Source organism: Carcharodon carcharias, chromosome 22 (assembly GCF_017639515.1).
Source record: "Carcharodon carcharias isolate sCarCar2 chromosome 22, sCarCar2.pri, whole genome shotgun sequence".
Taxonomy (NCBI): domain Eukaryota; kingdom Metazoa; phylum Chordata; class Chondrichthyes; order Lamniformes; family Lamnidae; genus Carcharodon; species Carcharodon carcharias.
Window position 1 is genome coordinate 56,997,367 of NC_054488.1, and position 21,861 is coordinate 57,019,227.

The 21,861-nt window shown below is 41.2% G+C and overlaps 1 protein-coding gene across 18 annotated transcripts in view; it reads right to left on the reverse strand.

The window, feature by feature from the left end:
• bptf (bromodomain PHD finger transcription factor) overlaps window positions 1-21,861 on the reverse strand; it is a 137,724-nt gene that overhangs the window by 77,702 nt on the left and 38,161 nt on the right. For 12 of the 18 annotated variants that reach the window (XM_041216640.1, XM_041216639.1, XM_041216638.1 and 9 more), the window contains exons 3-4: window positions 12,726-12,949; window positions 5,592-5,672 (exon numbers count right to left, since the gene is read on the reverse strand). In XM_041216640.1, coding sequence (XP_041072574.1) covers window positions 5,592-5,672; window positions 12,726-12,949 — 305 coding nt within the window. The remainder of the gene's footprint in view (window positions 1-5,591; window positions 5,673-12,725; window positions 12,950-21,861) is intronic. The other 6 variants (XM_041216641.1, XM_041216644.1, XM_041216645.1 and 3 more) reach the window with 1 other exon arrangement.

The window sequence follows — 21,861 nt, forward strand, 5'->3', positions numbered from 1 at the left end:
TCATCCGGTTAGGATTTTATCGCTCAGCTATCCTTCAAGACATCAAGTTCGTATTTTTCAAGATCAAACTCCAAAAGATCAAGGCAAGTGAGTCTTATTCGGTCACAGAAGCAATCAAAGGATAATGATAATTCAGTCTTGTAATAGTTTGCTCTCTTTAGGTTGGGGCAGTTAAATCTAGCTAGGACAGGTTAATGTTTTTACACTGGTGTCCAATTCTATTTTTCTCAAAATGAAGAACTCTCACTCTTGTAAAATAAATACAAGACAATACTATCTGGTGAGGGATGTTGATTCACGAACGGTGACTTGTGCATTGTAATGGGACAGGAAAGATTAGGGGTTAAAAATAGACATCATTTGTATATTTTTGTTTTGTTCTTGTAAATGTTAGAGGAAAAACTTTAATTAAGAATGCGTTCGAAAGTTCCCCCTTATTTTTAATTTGGCATCTCACTAACCTACAGAGTGAGCAAATTCCTTTTGCCTATTCTTTACCACTGAAACTTTATAACTAGCCACCAAGACGTACATTGCAGCACCAGAGAGCAACTTACCTATTTGATTTGTCTGTAAAAACACAAACCCCACCCCAACAACAATCCAGCAGCGCCCCCTGGCTGCACTGGTGATGCTGGAACAAAACCTGCAAGCAAAATTACACTTACTAGCCAAAATTTTTTAAAAGGATAGATTATGTAGCCACTTCATATTCTGATGGATTGCATCCAGCTGACAATTGGAATGAATGGCAAGTTTTAAATTATTGATTTATGACAGCAAAGTCGGTCCAGTAAAGGTCCAAGAAAGTTTGTTGTTTTAACAATGCATTAACGAGAACCACACTTAATGCTCCTTATTTTACAGAACATACACACGTAATTGCACAAAATTACATTCAATGCCACCCACTCTGTGGCAGGGATAGGAAGGTCAGTCCCACATATTTTCAAGCAGCTGGTTCAAACCAGCATGTGTGGCAGCCTGCATGGTATGTGGCAAACCTTCAGGTCTTGCCTTTGGAACATAGTTAAAAGGGCTGATCTGTGAATATTAACCAAAACTGGTCCCTGCAAGGCCAAAAGCTTACCCAGCCTCTTCAACTGAAAGGAGCAAGTAGAGAGAAGGGATTCTAACTTGCTGTAAGTGAACTTTGGCAATTCCTGCTTATTCTCTAAAATCAATGGCCATACAAGTTACATACCATGTACATAACTACAAACAAGGAGGAGTAGGCCATTCTGCCCTTCAAGCATGCTCTGCCATTTTATATCATGGTTGATGTGATAGTAACCTCAAATCTGCATCCTGCCTACCCCCGAATAACCTATTAACCTCGTTGCTTACCAAGAATCTATTCACCTGCTCAAAAATATTCAAAGGCTCTGCTTCCACCGTCTTTTCAGGAAGAGAGAGTTCCTAAGAATCACAACCCTCAGAAAAAATTTGATCTCATCTGTTTTAAATGGGCAACCCCTTATATTTAAACAGTGACCCCTAGTTCTAGATTCTCCCACAAGGGGAAACACTCTCTCCACATCTGCCCTGTGAAGATCCTTCAAGATCTTATATGTTTCAATTAAGTTACCACTTACTCTTCTGAACTCAAGCAAATACAAACCGAGCCTGCCCAACTTTTTCTCATAAGACAACCCACCCATTCCAGGTATTAGCCTGGTAAACTTTCTCTGAGCTTCTTCCAACACATTTACATTCTTATGCAATAAAACTCCAGTGAAAAGAAAAGTTCAATAAAAATGTAAAATCTAGATGCTTCAAGGCTTAGCAATAAAAATATGGAAAGGAGGTGATCAATTTTGCTGCTACTCTTCGTCACTAGTCTACACCCAACTTCCATATCTAAGTCAGCATGGATGACACAGAGTTTTGGTATTTGACCACCTGGAAGAATTACTTTGAATTTTTTTCTCTCTCAGACGCTAACTGTCCTGCTGTCTCCAGGTTGACAACTTAATGTTACCCATATAGATTATACAGTTTATCTTAGGGCTCTTTCCCCAACAGTTCAGCAATGCCCCTAAGCTTCCTTGGGTTGGAAACATTACACTCGTACCTTCTCACTTCTTTGTTATGCATCTGACAGCAGTATTGCCAAGGTAACTCATTAGATCAGAGAACATACGATTCAAATACATTTTAAAAGCTGAACTACATATTTCTGATCTCGCATCAAGCATGGTGCATCGTTTGTGACAATTTATGTTGGGGGAAGGTAGGTGGCGGGTGGTAAATGACCAAGCAGCTGTTAGCTCCATTTATGATATGCTCACAATGGATATGTTGCCAATTACCTTTCCTCCTCCAACTATTCCCCATTGTCTCTTGAAAGTACAGGCATGCTGGGGACAGCCAGGTAAAACACCAATATCTTTCATTTACCTGCCCCCAGTGGACATCTATCTGGGACAGTGAATGTCAATGAGGTCAGTAAACAACGTGGACTTATTTCCATTAATTGTGTGCACAATTTTTTTATTTTGGAAAGTTTAACTTCTTTTTGGTTTTGATTCTGATCTCTGTTGCTCGCAATGACGTCACTGAGTAAAATGATACAACCATGCATGCACCACACTGGCAACAACCCAGCCAATTTTAGCAGCCTAGATGAAATCTGCTAACTCAGCACAAACCAGGAGAAAATGGGGCCTTCCTGTCCCAGATAAACCAAATTCCACCACAGCAGTTGGAAAAATTGCTAATAGATCTGGAGTAAAAAGTTAGTCTCAGTAATGTTGACCATGAAACTAATGATTGTGGTTAAAAACTCACATGATACATTTACATCTTTTAGGGAAGGAAATCTACTGTCCTTATTCAGTCTGGTCTTAGTGTGACTGCAGGCCCACTGCAATGTGACTGACGCTTAACTGCCCTCTGAAGTGGCACAGCAAGCCACTTAGTTATGTCAAACTTTGACAGAAATATCAAATAAAATAGAATGGACCACCAGGCATCAATCCAGACCTCAGGCATGACAAAGGCACAGCCTGCCCAATCAACCCTGCAAAATACTCCTCACTAACATCTGGGGACTTGTGCCAAAACTGGGAAGCTGTCCCACAAACTAGTGAAGCAGCACAGCCATAATCACCTTACAAACTTACAACCACTGTTCCAGATTCTTCCATCATCGAACCTGGGGAAGTTCTGTCCCACTGGCAGGACAGATCCACCGAGGAGATGGCACAGTAGTAAACAGTCAGGAGGGTGCAGCACTGAAGTCTTGAACATTGACTCAGTTCTCATTAAGACTGATGGCATCAAGTCAAACACAGGCAAGAAAAGCTCCTGATTGCCACTTACTGCCCTAGTGCAGCTGATGAATTGGTACTCTTTCCAGGTGTGTGCAACATGGAGAAATACTGAGGGTGGTAAAGGCACAGAATGTACTCTGGATGGAGAACTTCGATGTCCATCATCAAGGGCAGCTCGGTAGCACCAAGTATCAACGGTAACACCATTATTCACCAACCGACCAAGCTGGCCGAGCCCTGAAGGACATACCTGCTTGACTGGGATTGCAGCAGGTAATGAGAACAACAACAAGAGTGAAAAGCCTTCTTGGCCTCATCTTCACCAATCTACTCACTGCACACAGATGCAATCATATGAGTCATTATGGCACAGAAGGAGGCCAGTTAGCCCACTGAATCCATGCATGCCCTTGATAGTATTGGTAGGAGTGATCATTGCACAGACTTTGCGGAGACAAAGCCCAATCGCACCGAGCACACCCTTCATCATATGTGGCACTACCACAACTAAATGGGATAGATTTAGATCGGATCTAGCAGTTCAGAACCAGGCTTCCATTAGGCGCTGAGGCTCATCATTAGCTGCAGTACTGTACTCCACCACAATCTGTAAGCTCACTGCCCAGCAAATCCCACACTCTACCATTACCATCAAGTCAAAGGACTAACCATGATTCAATGAGGACTGTAGGAGAGCATGTCAGGAGCAGCACCAGACATAGCTAAAAATATGAGGTACCAACCTCAGTACCTACCATCAACATCCTCGGGGTTACCACGGACCAGAAACTTAACTCGGCCAGCCACATAAACACTGCTGCTACAAGAACAGCACAGAGGCTGAGAATTCTGCAAGAAGTAATTCACTTCCTGACTCCCCAAAGCCTTTTCACCATCTAGAGCACAAGCCATAAGTGTAGTGGAATACTCTCCACTCTGAATGAGTGCAGATCCAACAACGCTCAAGAAGCTCAACACCAACTAGGACAAGGCAGTCCGCTGAATCAGCACCCCAACCACCAATACTTGAGCATTCACTCTCTCCAGCAATGGCACAGTGTGCACCATCTACAAGATGCCCTACAGCAACTTGCCAAGGTTCCTTTGACAGTACCTTTCAGACCTCCAATATCTTTCAGAGAGGTACAAGGACAAAGGGTATGTGGGAACATTGTCGCCTTCAAGTTCCCTCCAAGTCGCTTACCATCCTGATTTAGCAATACTGCAGAAAGGTGATACATTTCCAGGTCAAAACTCTGAAGCCCTCTTCCAAACAGCACTGTGATCATACCTATACCCAGTGACTGCAGCAATTTATCGAAGCAGCTCATCAGTGCCTTCTCAAGAGCAATTAAGGTTGGGGAATAAATACTGGCCCTTCCAGCGATACCCACATCCCAAGAATGAATATTAAAAAAAGAATAAGGATTTCGTGTATTTAATCACTGGTGAAGGCTAGTTTTTTCATTTCTTCAGCTACTTCCATTGTCTTTGGAGCATTAGTAACTTGCTTCCACAAAGTTTAGGTGGAGGTCCTATCTTCCACTGTGCTCAGCCATGACTCAGTTGGTAGCACTCTCACCTGAATAAAGTGGTTATGGTTAAAGGCCCACTCCAGAGACTTGGGCACAAAAATGTATGCTGACACTCCAGAGCAGTGCTGAGATAGTGCTGCTGCACTGTCAGAGGTGGCATCTTTTGGATGAGATATTAAACAGAAGGCTCATCTACCCTCTCAGGAGGATGTAAAAGATCCTACGGCACTGCTTTGAAGAAGAGCAGTGGGGTTCTCCTGTCTTCTGGTCAATAGTTATCCCTCAAAAAACCTCACTAACACAGATTATTGATCATTTAAATCACTGCCGTTTGTGGGAATTTGCTGTGTGCAAACTTACTGTCATATTTCCTACAATACAACAATGGTGATATTTCACAAAGCATTTAATTGGTTCTAAAGCACTTTTAGGACATGTTTAGGTTGCGAAAGGTGCTACATAAATGCAAGTCTTTTAAAAAAAAAAGTCTTTATCCAACACTGCTCAGTTATCTGTCAGACATACTGATGCAAGTCTCACTTGCCAAACCTTTGCCCCCTTAGCCACCACTCATCCCCTCATTCAAAAAAAAAGCAAAAATGAAAATAAAAAGCAAAAATGAAACAAAAAACTTAAGTCACTTTGATGCTTCACCTTGGGAAATCACTACATTCATTCTGTGGCACATGTCCAAGTGATCTCCTACCGAATTACTTATCATGCTGAAGTAGTTTGTAAGTAACCCACTGCCCTCGAGATTAGTTTGTAGAGTGTTGCCTACCGCCTTGTTGCGTAGGAGCTTGTTTCAGAGTTCCCACAACCTGCAATCCTCCCCAGCCTGGCTCCGTGGAGTCCCCATTTCCTAAATGAACACGAAAGGGGAGAAAAGAAAACGATTGAAGGAAAAACAAACTGGAAAACAAAAATAAATCCATCCATTGGGGTGGGGGTATTGAGATGGGGAAAGGAAGGATGCTGAGAACATAAACCTTAAGGAACAAACAGAATATGAAAATGGATAAAACTGAAAGAAAATGTAATTAAAGATGTAGATTCATGAATAAATAAAGTGGAAGATGCCTTCAACGCCCAGCTAACCTACATCCAGACTTCACCAAGTGAACCTTTGAGTCAATCTGCAACATACTTTCATTAATCCTTCAAGACAATCCTCTTAAGGCCAGTTTTCTCCATTAAATTCTATCAACATTTTTCAGTTGCAATAAATAACTAACATTCCACCTTTAATTTTAACTGATGGCAAACAACCAATTTCTTGAAGGATAACAATGTTTTCAATTTCAATTCTAGGTCAGAAAAACCTTCACTTCTAAATAGAGTTTCTGAGCTAAACTACAGAAGGGTTATCAGAGATTCTCTGTTGAATTCATGTTTTAAAAGTAACTACTGCTCACAGGGCACTTGGCCATCTGAAACAAAATTAAATTGGGCCTGGTTTATTTCAGGATCAGACGCTGCACGCCACTCAAGTACATACTCGAAAGTGAATGCTTTTCTCCTTAAATGTTCAATACATGGCACCGTTTGAATCAATCCACAGCAGGACTCTATTTGACATTTATGGCAGAATTTAAAACATGATAAGCCACCTTAGCTAAATTAATAATTGACACAGGCTCCTTATGAGAATTCTCTGACTCAAATATGGAGATAGCCAACCTAATACCAAAAGGTACAAATTAAAAACTCAAACATCTATTCACTTATGGAATTGGATAGCCCAGTGGAGTACAGGACTATTCCTTCAGCTGTGGCTCAGTTGGCAGCATTCTCACCCTAGTTAAAAAGTCATGGGTTAAGGTTTCACTCCAGAGACTCAGCACAAAATCACGGCTAACACTTGGGTGCCCTGTGAGGTACCACATTTCAGATGAGACGTTAAACTGAAGTCCCAAATGCCCTCTCAAGAGAACACAACAGGTCCCATGGCAGTATTTCGAAGAGTAGGGAAGTCCTCTATGGTGTCTTGGCCACTATTTATCCCTCAACCAACATTACTATAATGGACTTATCTGATCATTATCACATTGTTGTTTGTGGAACCTTGCTACATGGGAATCAGCTGTTGTGTGTCCTATGTTACAGAAGTGACTGCACCAAACAGTACTTTATTCGCCATGCAGCACCATTGGATGACCCGAGGCCATGAAGAGAGCTGCATTAATATTTTGTGACTTCAGTTTTTTATTATTCATTCTTGGGATGCGAGCATTGCTGGCCAGACTAGCATTTATTATCCATCCCTAATTTCCTTTGAGGTGGTGGCGGTGTGCCACCTTTTTGAACCGCTACAATCCATCTGGTGACGGTACTCCCACAGTGCTGTGGGATAGGGAGCTGGATTTTGACCCAACAACAGTTAAGGACCTGAAAGATATTGTTCCAAGTCAAGATGGTGTGAGACTTTGTAAGGGAACTGGCAGGTGGAGGTGTTCACATACATCAGCTGCCTTTGTTCATCCAGGTGGTAGAGCTTGCAGGTTTGGAAATGCTTTTCAAGGAGCCTTGATGAGTTGCTGCAGTGTAGATAAGAAACACTGCTACGCAAGCCTGAATGTTGCTGCATGCGGGCACAGACTGTTTCAGGACGTGAGGAGTTGTGAATGGTATCAAACAATGTGTAATCATCAGCAAACATACTCATTTCTGACCTTAACAGCAGATGATTGGGCCTAGGACTCTAGCCTGGTGAACTCTTGCAGCAATGTTCTGGTGCTAAGGAGAATGGGCCCCAACAACAACTACTATCTTTCTTATGCTAGCTATGACTCCAACCAGTTGAGAGTTTTCCTACCACCACTGATGTAAAAATTTTACTCAGGCTCCTTGGTGTCACTCTGTCAAATGCTGCCTTGATGTCAATGGCAGTCATTCTCACCTCATCTCTGGAATTCAGCTCTTCTGTTTAAGTTTGGGCCAAGGCTGTAACGATGCTGAGAGCTGTGTGGCCCTGTTGGAACCCAAACTTAGCTGCTGACTAAGTGCTACTTGATAGCACTGTCAAGGACACCAGCCATTGTAAAGGAAATAACACATTTGCAGAAATTGAGGTGTTAATTGGATTAAAAAAAACAAAAAAAAATAAAGGACATTGCACAACATTTGAATCATTGCCAAAAAGCTAGTTACCACAGAAAGTGCGGGAACTTAAGTAGTCCTTAGATTGCCTTCAATTTTGGGAGGCTGCCAGAAAGCCAGCCACCTGCAATTTCTAGACACAAACATACTCAATGATTCTTAAATTCAATAAGATTTAGTAATAACTTGTTTTTGCAGGAAACAATAAGACAATTGAAGCTTGTTTGACTTCAGCAAGAGTTTTCTTAAAAGGACACCACAGCTAGAGACAGTCAGCCAACCATTTTGGGACACAAGGGTTGAGTTCTGACTTTTAGAATTGCCTTAAGGGTTAAGACAAAGACACTCATGTCATTAAGAAATTGCATTGATTTCAAGTATAATTTTCTTTAAATCGACATTTGTTTGTATATCCAAACTGTTTATTAAGGTGGGTTCAAAAAATTGTATGTTATCTTGAGTAGAATTGGCATGTTACAATTAGCTTTAACTACCATTTGCGTTATGATACAAACCTCTCATATGTAATGTGATCTATAATAGTTTTTACAATAAATATTCATTAAATAAATATAAAAGAATTGTAGTCTCATTCTGATATGCTCAAGAGCCCACAACTAATAGCAATATCCTAGAATTCCAAGTTAGGATTCTAAGTGCTGATATTGGTAAACTGAGCAGTTCATTCTGCTTTTGGTGTATTCTACCCCGAGATAATTTTGCTGGTTTGAAAACTTGAGGGGAAGGACATTTCATTTCAGGACCCAATCTATAGCTGGTTAAGCTAAGTTCCTTTAATGATTTGAAATTTCTTTCAGTTGAGGCTTAAACTAATAATAAGTTCAAGGGTTTACCTTGTCAGGGGGTAAAGTTTGTAGAACCATTAACACATTACTTTGCTGATGATTGAGAGTAGACTGATGAGGTGGTAACTTGTCAGATTGGGTTTGTTCAGCTTTTCTACGAACATGACATAGCTGGGCAATTTTCCACATTGTGAGGTAAATGCTAGTGTTGCAGCTGTACTGGAACAGAAGTCTTCAGTACCACAGACGGGATGTTGTCAGGGCCCATAGCCTTTGCAGTATCCACTGCCTTCAGTCGTTTCTTGATATCACCTGGAGTTAATCTCTCATTGGTTCTATCAACACTGGGCTGCAGGCCCAGTCCGGCAGAAATGTCCTTCAGAACTCTGCCAGCTTATATTGTGGTGTTACTGAGTCACTCCTGACAATGTACCTTGAAGGCCCCCAATCAGAGTAAATTCTATGCCCTTGCTACACTCAGTGCTTCTTCCAAGTCGTGTTCAACATGGAGAAGGACTGATTCGTCAGCTGAGCAAGGGATGTCAGTGATAATCAACAGGGTTTTCTTTGCCGGTATTTGACTTGATGCCATGAAACTTCATGGGGTCCTGAATCAATGTTGAGGAATCCCAGGGCCACTCCCCTCCTGACTATATACCACTGTACCATCACCTCTGGAGGGCCTATGTTGCCAGCAGGACAGGACTTACCCAGGATGAAGTAATAGTAGTCTGGGACATTGGCTTTAAGGTATGAGTTCAGTCAGTGTAATTATGTCAGGCTGTTACTCAATCAGTCTATGGACAACCCTCCCAATTTTGGCACAAGTCCCCAGATGTTAGTGATGGGAACATTGCAGGGTCGACTGGGTATGGCATGCTGGGGGATCCGCCTGGTTTCTCAGTGACTTAGTTTGAACACAGCCCGGATTGGCATGATGAAGTTCCCAGTTTCTTGTAATTTAGATCACACCTCAAAACAGTGGCATGTCAACAAACTTTTTTACTCAGGGACTTCAAGGATGACTAGTATATGAAACAACTGCAACCATGGGGCAGCAGGGGGAGCTCTTGATATTGGCCTTAAGGCATTTCTTGCAGCAGTCTGGAGAGAAGTTTACACCACAGCTGGCCAATTCTATACCTTACTTGGGTGACTTTAAAGTGACAGATGTGCCAAAAGAGGTGAAGTATCCCACCACTTCACAATGACATTCACCTTAACAATCATTTCTCTCACTCCATCGCCCACCTGTTGACAAAATACAGAATCTATTTTGCACAACTCATCATTTTAGTACATTTCAGTATCATCTTCTGAAGTCAATTATTTCTTGATAGCACAGGTACAAGATAAATTAAGGGCAGAAACACAAGCTGGAGCAGGACAATAAATATCTTGGAAATTAAAAATACAAATTTAACCCAAGTTACATTACAGCTTTTAATGCTATTCTGCTTTGCCAAGCTTGTGGACTTTTACAAATAGGTTGTTTGAACCATGGTTTAAAAAAATCCATCCCAAGTGATCAAATTTGGTACAGGTAACATTGTTGGAATCATGCTGTCCTTAAGTCGACATAATTGTGAGTCCCTTTTTGGGGACTATGTTTTGGAGGAGAAGGGAAAAAGAATATCAATATATTAAGGCCATTGTTTTAAAAACTGATCTACTTTGGGTACTGTTATAATGAACGTAGCTGCTAAAATGTGTATATTTTCCCAAAGACTATATATATATATATATATATATATACACACACACACACACACGTACATTAACTGTAATAGAAGGAACTCAACATAAACCAAAAATAAGCAAATAATTCACATTTCACTGGCTGCCTTCATTGATCCCATACTCGTGCAACCATTTCCTCCAGCAATCTCTCTCAACTGCTGTCACCACTTGTCAATCTCTACCACACTAGCCAAGTATGTCATATAGCTCATACCTGTTGAAATCCCAATGACGCTGCATGTCCCAAGACATTTGTTTCACCTGTGCTAAGACTAATCTGCATGCAGTAGCATTAGTGTTACAACAGGCAAAACAAGTTTTTAAGATTGTGAATTATAATTTTATGGGCCAAGTGACCGAAAAAAAAACTTGAGCTGGCAGCACAGCTTGATGTACTAGCAAACTGCACCATGGAAGAAGAGAAAATGGTCTCTCCCCATAACCTTCCCCACAGGATGGTTCCCATGTGGGAAATCATGGCAGGATAGTATTATTTCAAGATGGGGAGGGTGGAGAGTGGAAGGACAGAGATAAGAGGTGATTGATTGGTTAAGTGTTTTTGTGCAAAGGGAGAAGAGAAGGGATAGCTCCTCAAAGACCCAACTCAACAAGTCTTGTTAAAATTGGCACTGACAAAGGCCTGTAGAGATCTTTTGCTTGCTCTCTCAGTAAATAAAATGCAACTTGGAACAGGAGACAAAAAAAATCCAAGATTTAAATAAGGCCAACCAAAGTCATCCACTTCAAACTGCTGGATATTAGTCATAAACATGGGTTATTCTGCATTAACAGAAACTTCCATTATTGTTTTCTAAATGTGGGAGAAAACTACAGCATTTTGCCACATAGCAAAATGCTTAATCAACCATCAGAATATCAAAAAGAGGAAACAAATTTTATGCATCTCAAACACCTATACTACACAATTTTTTTTTAATGATTTATTAATGTGTGGACAAGTCTACTAAACCTTATTGATGAAATCAAGAGTTGAAGAACTCTGAAGTAAACAACAACAGGAGTTAATGTGAAGCATTACAACTAAACAGCACAGAGCTGAAATCAAGTTCAAACACTAATTAAATTTGATTAAAAGACACGACAGTCCCGAAAACATCAATGCTGACTACATTTAAAGGGATATGTATCTAAAACAAGAGAAAATTCTAGATTTCTTGGATCCATTTGAGAAGGGTTAACACTTTGAGCTACTCTGATGAAGGGTCTCCAGATGAAACAAAACTGCCATGGTTCACAGTTGATGGCTATCCAGCAACTCCTGCTGAGCCTGTGAATTTGTGGATACTGGGTCATTGAACAGCTTGACAGCGCTCTTGTGAATGCTCACACAGGGCAGGGACAGAGGGCCATCCATCACCAATGAAATCGCAGCTAAGAAAGAAGTCAACAACTGCACCATAGCAGAGAGGGATTTGCTTGAAAAAAAAAAGGAAGCATGGAAGAAATGATTTTACAAAAATATTCACTTGCACACAGCAATATTAATTTGGGATTGAGGCAACAGACCCTCTTTTTTTTTTCCCCCTTCAGTGCCGGGGTGATAAGTGCACAACCCTTTTAGATATTTCTGCATGGCTGCACAAGTTCGGTAACTTGAAAGGATCGACTTGTGCCTGACTTCCACAAGGACTTTCAGGGTTCTGTGCGATTGCACAGCTTACAGGGTACAATGGATCCAAGGGTCTTAAATTTGCTGACTGTAGAATTGATTGGCGAATCAGCGATTGCAAAAGCTAAAGATCAATGATTGGACCTCTGCTGAAATTGAGCACAAAATAACAAAAGAAAACAAAATAAACCGCACGAACCCAAAGTCAAACAAAAACAAAATGCTGGAAAATATAGAGATTAGTCAGCATCTGGATAGAGAAAAGGCATAATGGTTTTTACTAAGGTTACACATGAAATGTTCATTTGTTTATTTTCATTTAAGTGTATTTGCAACATTTTCTGTTTCTGCTCAAGACTCATTATTTTAGTCACTGCATCCACAATTTATTACAGACAAACTTTGTCAGTAAGCTATTTGGTTCTCCCCCCAATGTACAACAAATCTGTATTCAAAAGCTGAACAAATCATCCTTTATTTATCCTGTAAAATGGCCTCCTTCTGCACTGTAAAGATACTATGATATTGAGTTTTAATGAGGTATTGATGTTAACAGATATGACAGAGGAGCAGCAATCTCCATTCTCAAATCTGAAAACAGGTATAAGTCAGCAACCCTCTTCAAGTCAACTTCACTTACCATTAGCTGCACTGAGACAAGATTTATTATTGCCACGAACTTTATTGGTCAGGTCTTCTGTAATGTCCATATGCCGATGAATTTCATCACGCATTTCTTCCAGTATTCTGCAGAGGTCATATTCCCAGTATTCTTTGTCCAGAGATTCAATAAGTTCAGCCAACTGCACCTTTGAACTGTAATACCACACTCTTTTATCCTTTTCATCTTCTTTATCTTCTTCACTGAAAGAAAAATAAATCAATTTATATGAACAAGAGCATGATGACATTCAGGCTGAGGCTACCAAACACAGAAAAAATATGGAAAGGTTGTGTCAGCACAGGACAAAGCAGCAGCCTCAAGCCATGCGATCCCATTAGTTTTGCTTCCCATACTGCACCAAGGTGGACAGAAGTCAAGTGACTTGTTAATGTACATCAATATAACTGTTGGATTCCAAAATTCAATTACATAGTAAAATCAGAAAATACTTGGTAGATTTACCAGTATCTGTGGAGAGAGAAAAACAGAGCCAATGTTTCAGGTCAATGACTTAGGTCCGAACTGCTCTGATCAGTTCTGACAAAAGGTCATCTACCTGAAACATTAAGTTGCTCTCTCCATAGATGCAGACATATCTGAATATTTCCAGCACTTAGTGTTTCTATTTCAGATTTCCATCATCTGAATATGCTGTACAGTTAATCTTTCATAACTCTTGCTTTGGTAATTCCTTATCATGCCTTCCAATACTACTGTGTTGTTATAATCCAGAATGCCAGGTTAGTGAAGGATAGAACTGAAACCTGATCTTCACAAATTTACAAAGGTTTTATTTCAAAGCACATATTACAAACATGGACTTCCAATTGCAACAACCCCAGTTTCTGTCTGTTCCAATTTATAGAAGCACAAATGAACCCCAGCTAATGCCCACCACCTGAATAAAATTAAATGCAATTAACATAGAATTAACCTGACAGAAATAAATTTACAAGTACAGACATGATGCCACAGCACGATAAACAAAAATAGTATCGTATCAGTTATTAAACTTAGCAGAAATATTGACAGAACAAAATTGATACTAGAAAGCAACTAGTACAAAGTATTTATTGCATCTCACAAAACCCTATTTTGTCCTAAGAACTCCTATATCAAACTGTAGCCACTGGCAGACCATCAGCAAATGTCTAACATTAAGCCATCATACAACCCTGGCCACTCAAACAATGAAGTTATCCATTTATCATTGGGAGCAGCACAAGTTGGACAATAAATAACTAAGCTTTCCTGCACTTAACAGTACTAACTTACAATGTAGACTGCAACTTTCAAATAATATGTGAATTGAAAAGTATGTCCAAGTTCATAGTTGCCCAATAACACATTCTCTGATGAGACCCAGAAATATGCTTCCAAGTAAAGCGCTGTTTCATTCAATGAAACAAAAAAAATTGAAGTCAAAAAAACATTTTTTTTTAAAGTTATGGAGGTCGTAGGCATATCAGTGTGGCCAATGCGCAGCTTTTTTGTTCCCCAAATACAGCTCTTTGATTTCTATATGAATAGTATACATACATAGTATACATCAATAGAACACATCATGGAATGTATTCACCATCAACTGATCCACTTCAAAACTGGACAAACAATACTCCTTTTCATTCTGGGTGTCCAGCATTGCTTTGGACAGCAAAGAAGCCATAGTAACCAATTCCAGGATGATCCCATCTGCCCTCCCGCAATCCCCACACCTCCAGGCCAACTCTCTGGCAAGCGGGCCAGACTTTGGGAAAATGTCTGGGGCCATATTCTTGGAGAAGGGGAGGGATGTGCCAGGATTCTGTAATTATAAAAACTCTCGAAGTATGATTGGACTTTTAGTCACTATATTTTTCATCAAAATGCCACAGGGACACTGAAAAAAAATTCATCACTGAATAGTGAACAGCCTTTTCACTGTAATGAGAATGGCAGAGACTGCAAACCACAGGCTGCAGGAATTTCCTCAGGTTTCTCCCAATTCACAGCTGTGATTTTGGTAGAAATTCTGGAGACGCATGAATAAGGGTTCCGTTGATTCTGTGCTGACCAAACAGAAGAACTTGAGGTATAATTCTATGACTAATTCTCAGCAACGCTTTTATATTACATATAGCATTCATGAATGCAGATGGCCTTATCCCTGTGGAACACAGCAGTGGAAGTGCACTATTGGTGTCACTCTCCCAGAACTCAAACTGTAATATAAAAGGATGTAACAACTGCATATCTTTTGTCACAAAACATCTCTATTTAGCTCTTAAGGTTTGAAAAGTTAGCTAACCCCCATGTACAGAGCGCATTTAAAGCCTTACCTATACATTTTACATGGCACTGCTCTACCCTACAACTCTTTTAGCTCCACAACACAGTTCTCCTCTATTCTTAACAATTTGAAATATCTCAAATATATGATGCATTGCACCTCCTCTGTTCATCAGTGGCAGAGCTTCACAAATTCTCTCCCAACACCCCTCCTCCATGCGGCCTAATCTCCCCTACCTTTAAAAGCCTTCTTGAAATCTCTTCAACCCTTCAATCCTCTAACTTCCTATGAAGCACCTCCGAACACTGCTATGCTATGAATAGCTGCATGTTGTGGGTAGATTCAGTAGGTTCACAAATCTTCTACACTACTGGATGGAAATATAGAGGTAGAGAGAGTTTTTTTTAAAAAGACTGATTTTGTTTCAATTACCCGTTCCAACCAATACCAATAATATTCTCAATGAATTCCTGCAACATCTCTGCCACACTGCAAGCCCATGAATCCTCATGCTAATCATAGAGTCATAACAAGCTTACAGCACAGAAGGAGGCCACTTGGCCCATCATGTTTGCACTGGCTAAAAATAAAACAACCACCCAGCCTAATCCCACTGTGCAGCATTTGGTCCAAAGTCCTGCAGGTTACAGCACTTCAAGGGCACATTCAGGCACCTATTAAATTAGATAAGGCTTTATGTTCTCTATCACCCTTTCAGGCATCAAGTTCCAGACCTGTACCACCCTATGGCTGAAAAAAAAAACTCTCATCTCCCCTTTAATCCTATTGCGTATCACTTTATATCTAAGCCCCTAGTCATGGGCCCTTCCCATCCACTCTATCCAGGCCCCTCTCAATTTTGTAAATTTCAAATAAATCTCCCAGTAGTCTCCTCTTTTCCAAGATGAACAACCCCAGCCTATCCAATCTTTCTTCAAAGTTGCATTTTTCCAGTCCTGGCAGCATTCTCGTAAATTTCCTCTGTACCCTCTCTAGTGCAATTACATCCTTTTTCTAATGAGCTGACCAGAACTGCACACAGTAGTCAATTGGCAGCCTAACTAACATTTTATATAGTTAAAGCATAACCTCCCAGCTCTTATATTCTGTGCCTTGACTAATAAAGGAAATGATTCCATATGCCTTCCAAACCACCTTATCGACCTGTCCTGGTACCTTCAGGGATCTGTGGACATTCACTGCAAGGTCCCTCACTTCCTCTCGACTTCTCCGTGTCCTCCCATTTATTGTGTACTCCTTTGCCTTGTTTGACCTCCCCAAATACATCACCTCACATTTGTCCAGGTTGAATTCCATTTGCCACTTTTCTACCCACTTGACCAGTCCATTGATATCTTCCTTCACTCTACAGCTATCCGCCTCACTCAACCATGCAGCTAATTTTTGTGTCGTTGCAAACTTCTTGATCATTCCCCCTATATTTACATCCAAATGGTTAACTTCCAGCACAAAAATCAGGGGACCTAGTAGTGAGCCCTGCAGAACGCCCCCAGAAACAGTCTTCCAGTCACAAAATCACCCGTCAACAATTACCCTTTGTTTCCTGCCAGTGAGCCAATTTTGCACCTAACTTGCTACATTCCTCTGGATGCCATGGGCTTTTATTTTTTAAACCAGTCTGCCATTGGGACCTTGTCAAAAGTCTTGCTAAAATCCATGTAGACCACATAAACTGCACTACCCTTATCAATCCTCCTTGTTACTTGCTCAAAAAATTCAATCAAGTTAGTCAGACACGAGCTTCCCTTAACAAATCTATGCTGACTATTCTTGATTAATCCATGACTTTCTAAGTGGCAGCTTATCCTGTCTCTCAGAATTGATTCCAATAATTTGCCCACCACCGAGGTTAGACTGACTCATCCCTCACGCCAATTTTAAACAAAACTACAACATTAGTCCTCCAATCCTCCAGCATCACACCTGTATCCAATAAGGATTGGAAAATGATGGTTGGATCTTCTGCTATTTCCCCCCGGTTTCGTTTAACAGCCCGAAGTACATTTGCTCGGGCCCTGTTGATTTATCCACTTTCAAGAGTGCTAATTCCCTTAATGTTTCCTCTCTTCCTAGGTTTATCACAACCAGTATTTCACACTCCTTGTTAACTACAACTTCTGCACAGTCTCTCTCTTGTGATGGAAGACACAAAATATTCATCAAGAACAATATCTAATATTCTGCCTGCACACATAGGTTACCTTTTAGATCTTTTATGGACCCTACTCTTTCCTTAGTTATTCTCTTACTCTGTATTGATAAAATATCTTTGGCTTCTCCTTGATTTTGCTTGCCAATATTCTTTCATGCCTTCATCTTGCTTTCCGAATTTCTTTTACAATTTCACCCTGTCCACTTTCTTATGCTGCTCTCGGCTTTTTGTAGTATCGGGTTCTCGGTGTCTGACCTAAGTTTTCCTTTTCTGCCTATCTTATCTCTAAGGTCTTTGACATCTGAGGGCTCTATAATTGGCCATCCCACCCTTTTGCTTTGTGGGGACAGGGTTACCCTGAACTCCATGAATCTCCCCTTTGAAAGCCTCCCACTGCTCTGATATCAATTTACCTTCAAGAAGCTGCTTCCAATCCACTTTCGCTATATCATCTCACCTTGGTAAAATTGGCCTTAGCCCAATTTAGAACTTGAATTCCTGTTCTTTTCCCTTTTCCAGAATTATGTTAAATCTAATTGAATCACAAATATAACAAATATTTTGCAACTGCAAAGGAACAACAGTGTTTCTCACAACTGCAGGAAATTCTACATCAAAGTACAATTTATTCATTGAAGCAGCTTGTATTGCCAACACCTCTACTTGCAGCAACATTGCTTTGAAATTATTTTAAGAGAGTCCCATTATAATTATTAAAAGCTGCATCGCAATGTGTAATGCATTAACATCTGAAGATTTTCCACACTTGTTGCAACAATAAATGTTTGAGATGAGGAGAAATTTTTTCTCTTGAGGGCTGAGTGTCTTTGGAACACTCTTCCTCAAAAAGCAGTGGAAGCAGAGTCTTTGAATATTTTAAAGGCAGAGCCGGATAGATTCTTGATTAACAAGGGGGTGAAAGGTTATCAGGGGTAGGCAGGAATGTGGGGTTGAGGTTACATTCAGATCAGCCATGATCTTATTGAATAGTGGAGCAGGCTCAAGAGGCCGAGTGGCCAACTCCTGCTCCAAATTCATATGTTCATATGTGGTATCATACAGTAGACATCTTGATTACAGAAGAAAATAAAGGTTAATGTTTAAGATCACCTCAATTTGTTTTAATGAACATTTCAATAAAAAATTTTCAACCTGATATTCGACCAAATACCTTCCGTGTTTTAAAGTTGTGCTGTTAGAAGTATATGGGGGCTAGAGTGAATGAAAGATATTCAACAATTTTGCCCCTCATTTCACATTAGGTTATTTTCAATCATATTAGATGGATGATCTTCTTTCCTCCTCAGTTTTATCACAAGCTTCATTTTAATAATGTCTGGGAGATTCAGTGGCATCAGAGTTTGAGATAACGCTGAGCACCATGCAATGTGCTCGCCAAATATTATTTGGCTGCTTGGATGTTTTATCTACCAGTCAAGTTTCTACTGGTTTAATTTGTTAGATTTGGTACCATCACAACAACTTGCATTTAGACAATGGCTTTAAAGTAGGAAAATGTCTCAAGGTTCTTCAGGAGTAGCGAAAAAAATAGAGCACACTGAGTCAAAAGAGATGTTGGGGAGGTGATGGGAAACAGGTAACTGAAGCTTGGTCAAAGAGGTGGGCTTCAAGAGCGGTCTTACACTGCCAAATCAGCACGTATTCAAAGGATGACAGAACTGGAAATAAATAGCAAGATAATCCATAACGGCTCCATCAGAAAGCTTTGACGTTTAATGAAACTTTTCGTCCCATCAAGTGTTACAAAATCACTTTGTATACAATGAATGCTATTATGTATATATGTGGCAGTTATTTTGCACACAGCAAGATTCCACAAAATAAATGTTCACAATCTAAGTGTGATGGACTTGATTGAGGGAGGATTGTTAAAAAGAAACAAAACCCCAGGTACTTTTTTTTGATGAGAGGAGGAAACAGGATCACAATCCAGAAACCCAAACTTAACTGCTACCTTTGGTCAAATAATTTGTTATTGCCCAACAATCAAGCTTACACTTGAAGAATAGGCCATTGGCTCTAGGTAACTGAAAACCTAAGGTAGCTATAAAAAAAAGAGAATCCAGTCTTCAAAAAAAAAAGGAAACAATTAAAAAAAATTCAAGATACAAGTTCTTCAAACTTTCAGTGAACAGGTTTATACTACAACCAGCATATGTAAATTTTAGACAACAAAAAATGCCTTCAATATTTCCACTAAAAAGATACATTCACTAATGTCCTTTAGGAAAGGAAATCTGTCGTCCTTACCTGGTCTGACCTACATGTGACTCCAGACCCACAGCAATGTAGTTGACTCTTAAATGCCTTCTGAAATGGCTTAGCAAACCAATCAATTGTATCAAACTGCTACAAAGGCTCAAAAAAGGAATAAAACAGGACAAACCACCCGGCATCGACCTAGGTACCGGAAATGACAATGGCAATTGCAGTCCTGTTGACCCTGCAAAGTCCTCCTTACTAACATCTGGGGGGCTAGTGCCAAAATTGGGACTCTCGTCTCACAGACGAGTCAAGCAACAGCCTGGCATAGTCATCCTCACGGAATCATACCTTATAGATGTCCCAGACACCACCATCACCAGGTATGTACTGTCCCACCAGAGAGATGGTGGCACAGTGGTATACTGTCGAGAGGGAGTTGCCCTGGTTGTCCTCAACATAGACTCCAGACCCCAAGAAGTCTCATAGCACCAGGTCAAACATTGGCAAGGAAACCTCCTGCTGATTACCACATGCCGCCCTCCCTCAGCTGATGAATCAGTATTCCTCCACATTGAACACCACTTGGAGGAAGCACTGAGGATGGCAAGGGCACAGAATGTACTCTGGGTAGGGGACTTCAATGTCCATCACCAAGAGTGGCTCGGTAGCACCACGAGTGACAGAGCTGGCCAAGTCGTAAAGGACATAGTTGCTAGACTGGGTCTGTGGCAGGTGGTGAGGGAACCAAGGGGGGAAAAACATACTTGACTTCATCCTCACCAACCTGCCTGCCGTAAACGCATCTATCCAAGACAGTATTGGTAGGAATGTCAACCGCACTGCCCTTGTAAAGACGAAGTCCCACCTTCATATTGAGGATACCCTCCATTGTGTTGTGTGGCACTACCACTGTGCTAAATGGGATAGATTTCGAACAGATCTAGCAACTCAAGACTGGGCATCCATGAGGCACTGTGGGCCATCAGAAGCAGCAGAATTGTACTTGAACACAATCTGTAACCACATGGCTCAGCATATCCCCCACTCTAGCATTACCATCAAGCCAGGGGATTAACCATGGTTCAATGAAGGCTGCAGGAGGGCATGCCAGGAGAAGCGCCAGGTAAACCTAAAAATGAGGTGTCAACCTAGTGAAGCTACAACACGGGGCTACTTGTGTGCCAAACAGCATAAGCAGCAAGTGATAGGCAGAGATAAGCAATCCCGCAACCAACGGATCAGAACTAAGCTCTGCAGTCCTGCCACATCCAGTCATGAATGGTGGTGGACAATAAACAACTCACTGGAGGAGGCGGCTCCACAAATATCCCCATCCTCAATGATGGAGGAGCCCAGCACAGCACTGCAACAGATAAGGCTGGAGCATTTGCAAAAATCTTCAGGTAGTGGATGATCCATCTCGGCCTCCTCCGGAGGCCCCCAGTATCACAAATGCCAGTCTTCAGCCAATTCAATTCACTCCACGTGATATCAAGAAATGGCTGAAGGCACTGGATACTGCAAAGACTATGGGCCCTGACAATATTCCAGCGATAGTACAAAGACATGCTCCAGAACTTGCTGCGTCCCTAGCCAAGCTATTCCAACACAGCTACAAGGCAACCACCCATCTATGAGGAAAATTGCCTAGGTATGTCCTGTACACAAAAAGCAGGACAAATCCAACCCGGCCAATTACCGCCCCATCAGTCTACTCTCAGTCATCGGTAAAGTAATGGGAGGGGTCATCAATAGTGCTATCATGTGGCACTTACCAAGCAATAACCTGCTCACTGATGCCCAGTTTGGATTCCGTCAGGGCCACTCAGCTCCTGACCTCATTACAGCCTTGGTTCAAAAAAAGGGCTGAACTCCCAAGGTGAGATGAGAGTGACTGCCCTTGACATCAAGGCAGCATTTGACAGTGTGGCATCAAGGAGCCCTAGCAAAACTGGAGTCAATGGAAATCTGGGGGAAACTCTCTGCTGATTGGAGTCACACCTGCACAAAGGAAGATGGTTGTGGTTGTTGGAGGTCAGTCAGCTCAGCTCCAGAGCATCGCTGCAGGAGTTCCTCAGGGTGGTGTCGGCCCAACCATCTTCAGCTGCTTCATCAATGACCCTTCTTCCATCATAAGATCAGAAGTGGGGATATTTGCTGATGACTGCACAATGTTCAGCACCATTCACAACTCCTCAGATACTGAAGCAGTCTATGTCCAAATGCAGCAAGACCTGGACAATATCCAGGCTTGGGCTGACAAGTAACATCCGGACCAATGACCATCTCCGACAAGAGAGAATCCGACCATCGCCCCTTGATGTTCAATGGCATTACCATTGCTGAATCCCCCTCTATCAACAGCCTGGGGGTTACCATTGACCATAAGCTGAACGGGACTAGCCATATAAATACTGTGGCTACAAGAGCAGGTCACAGGCTAG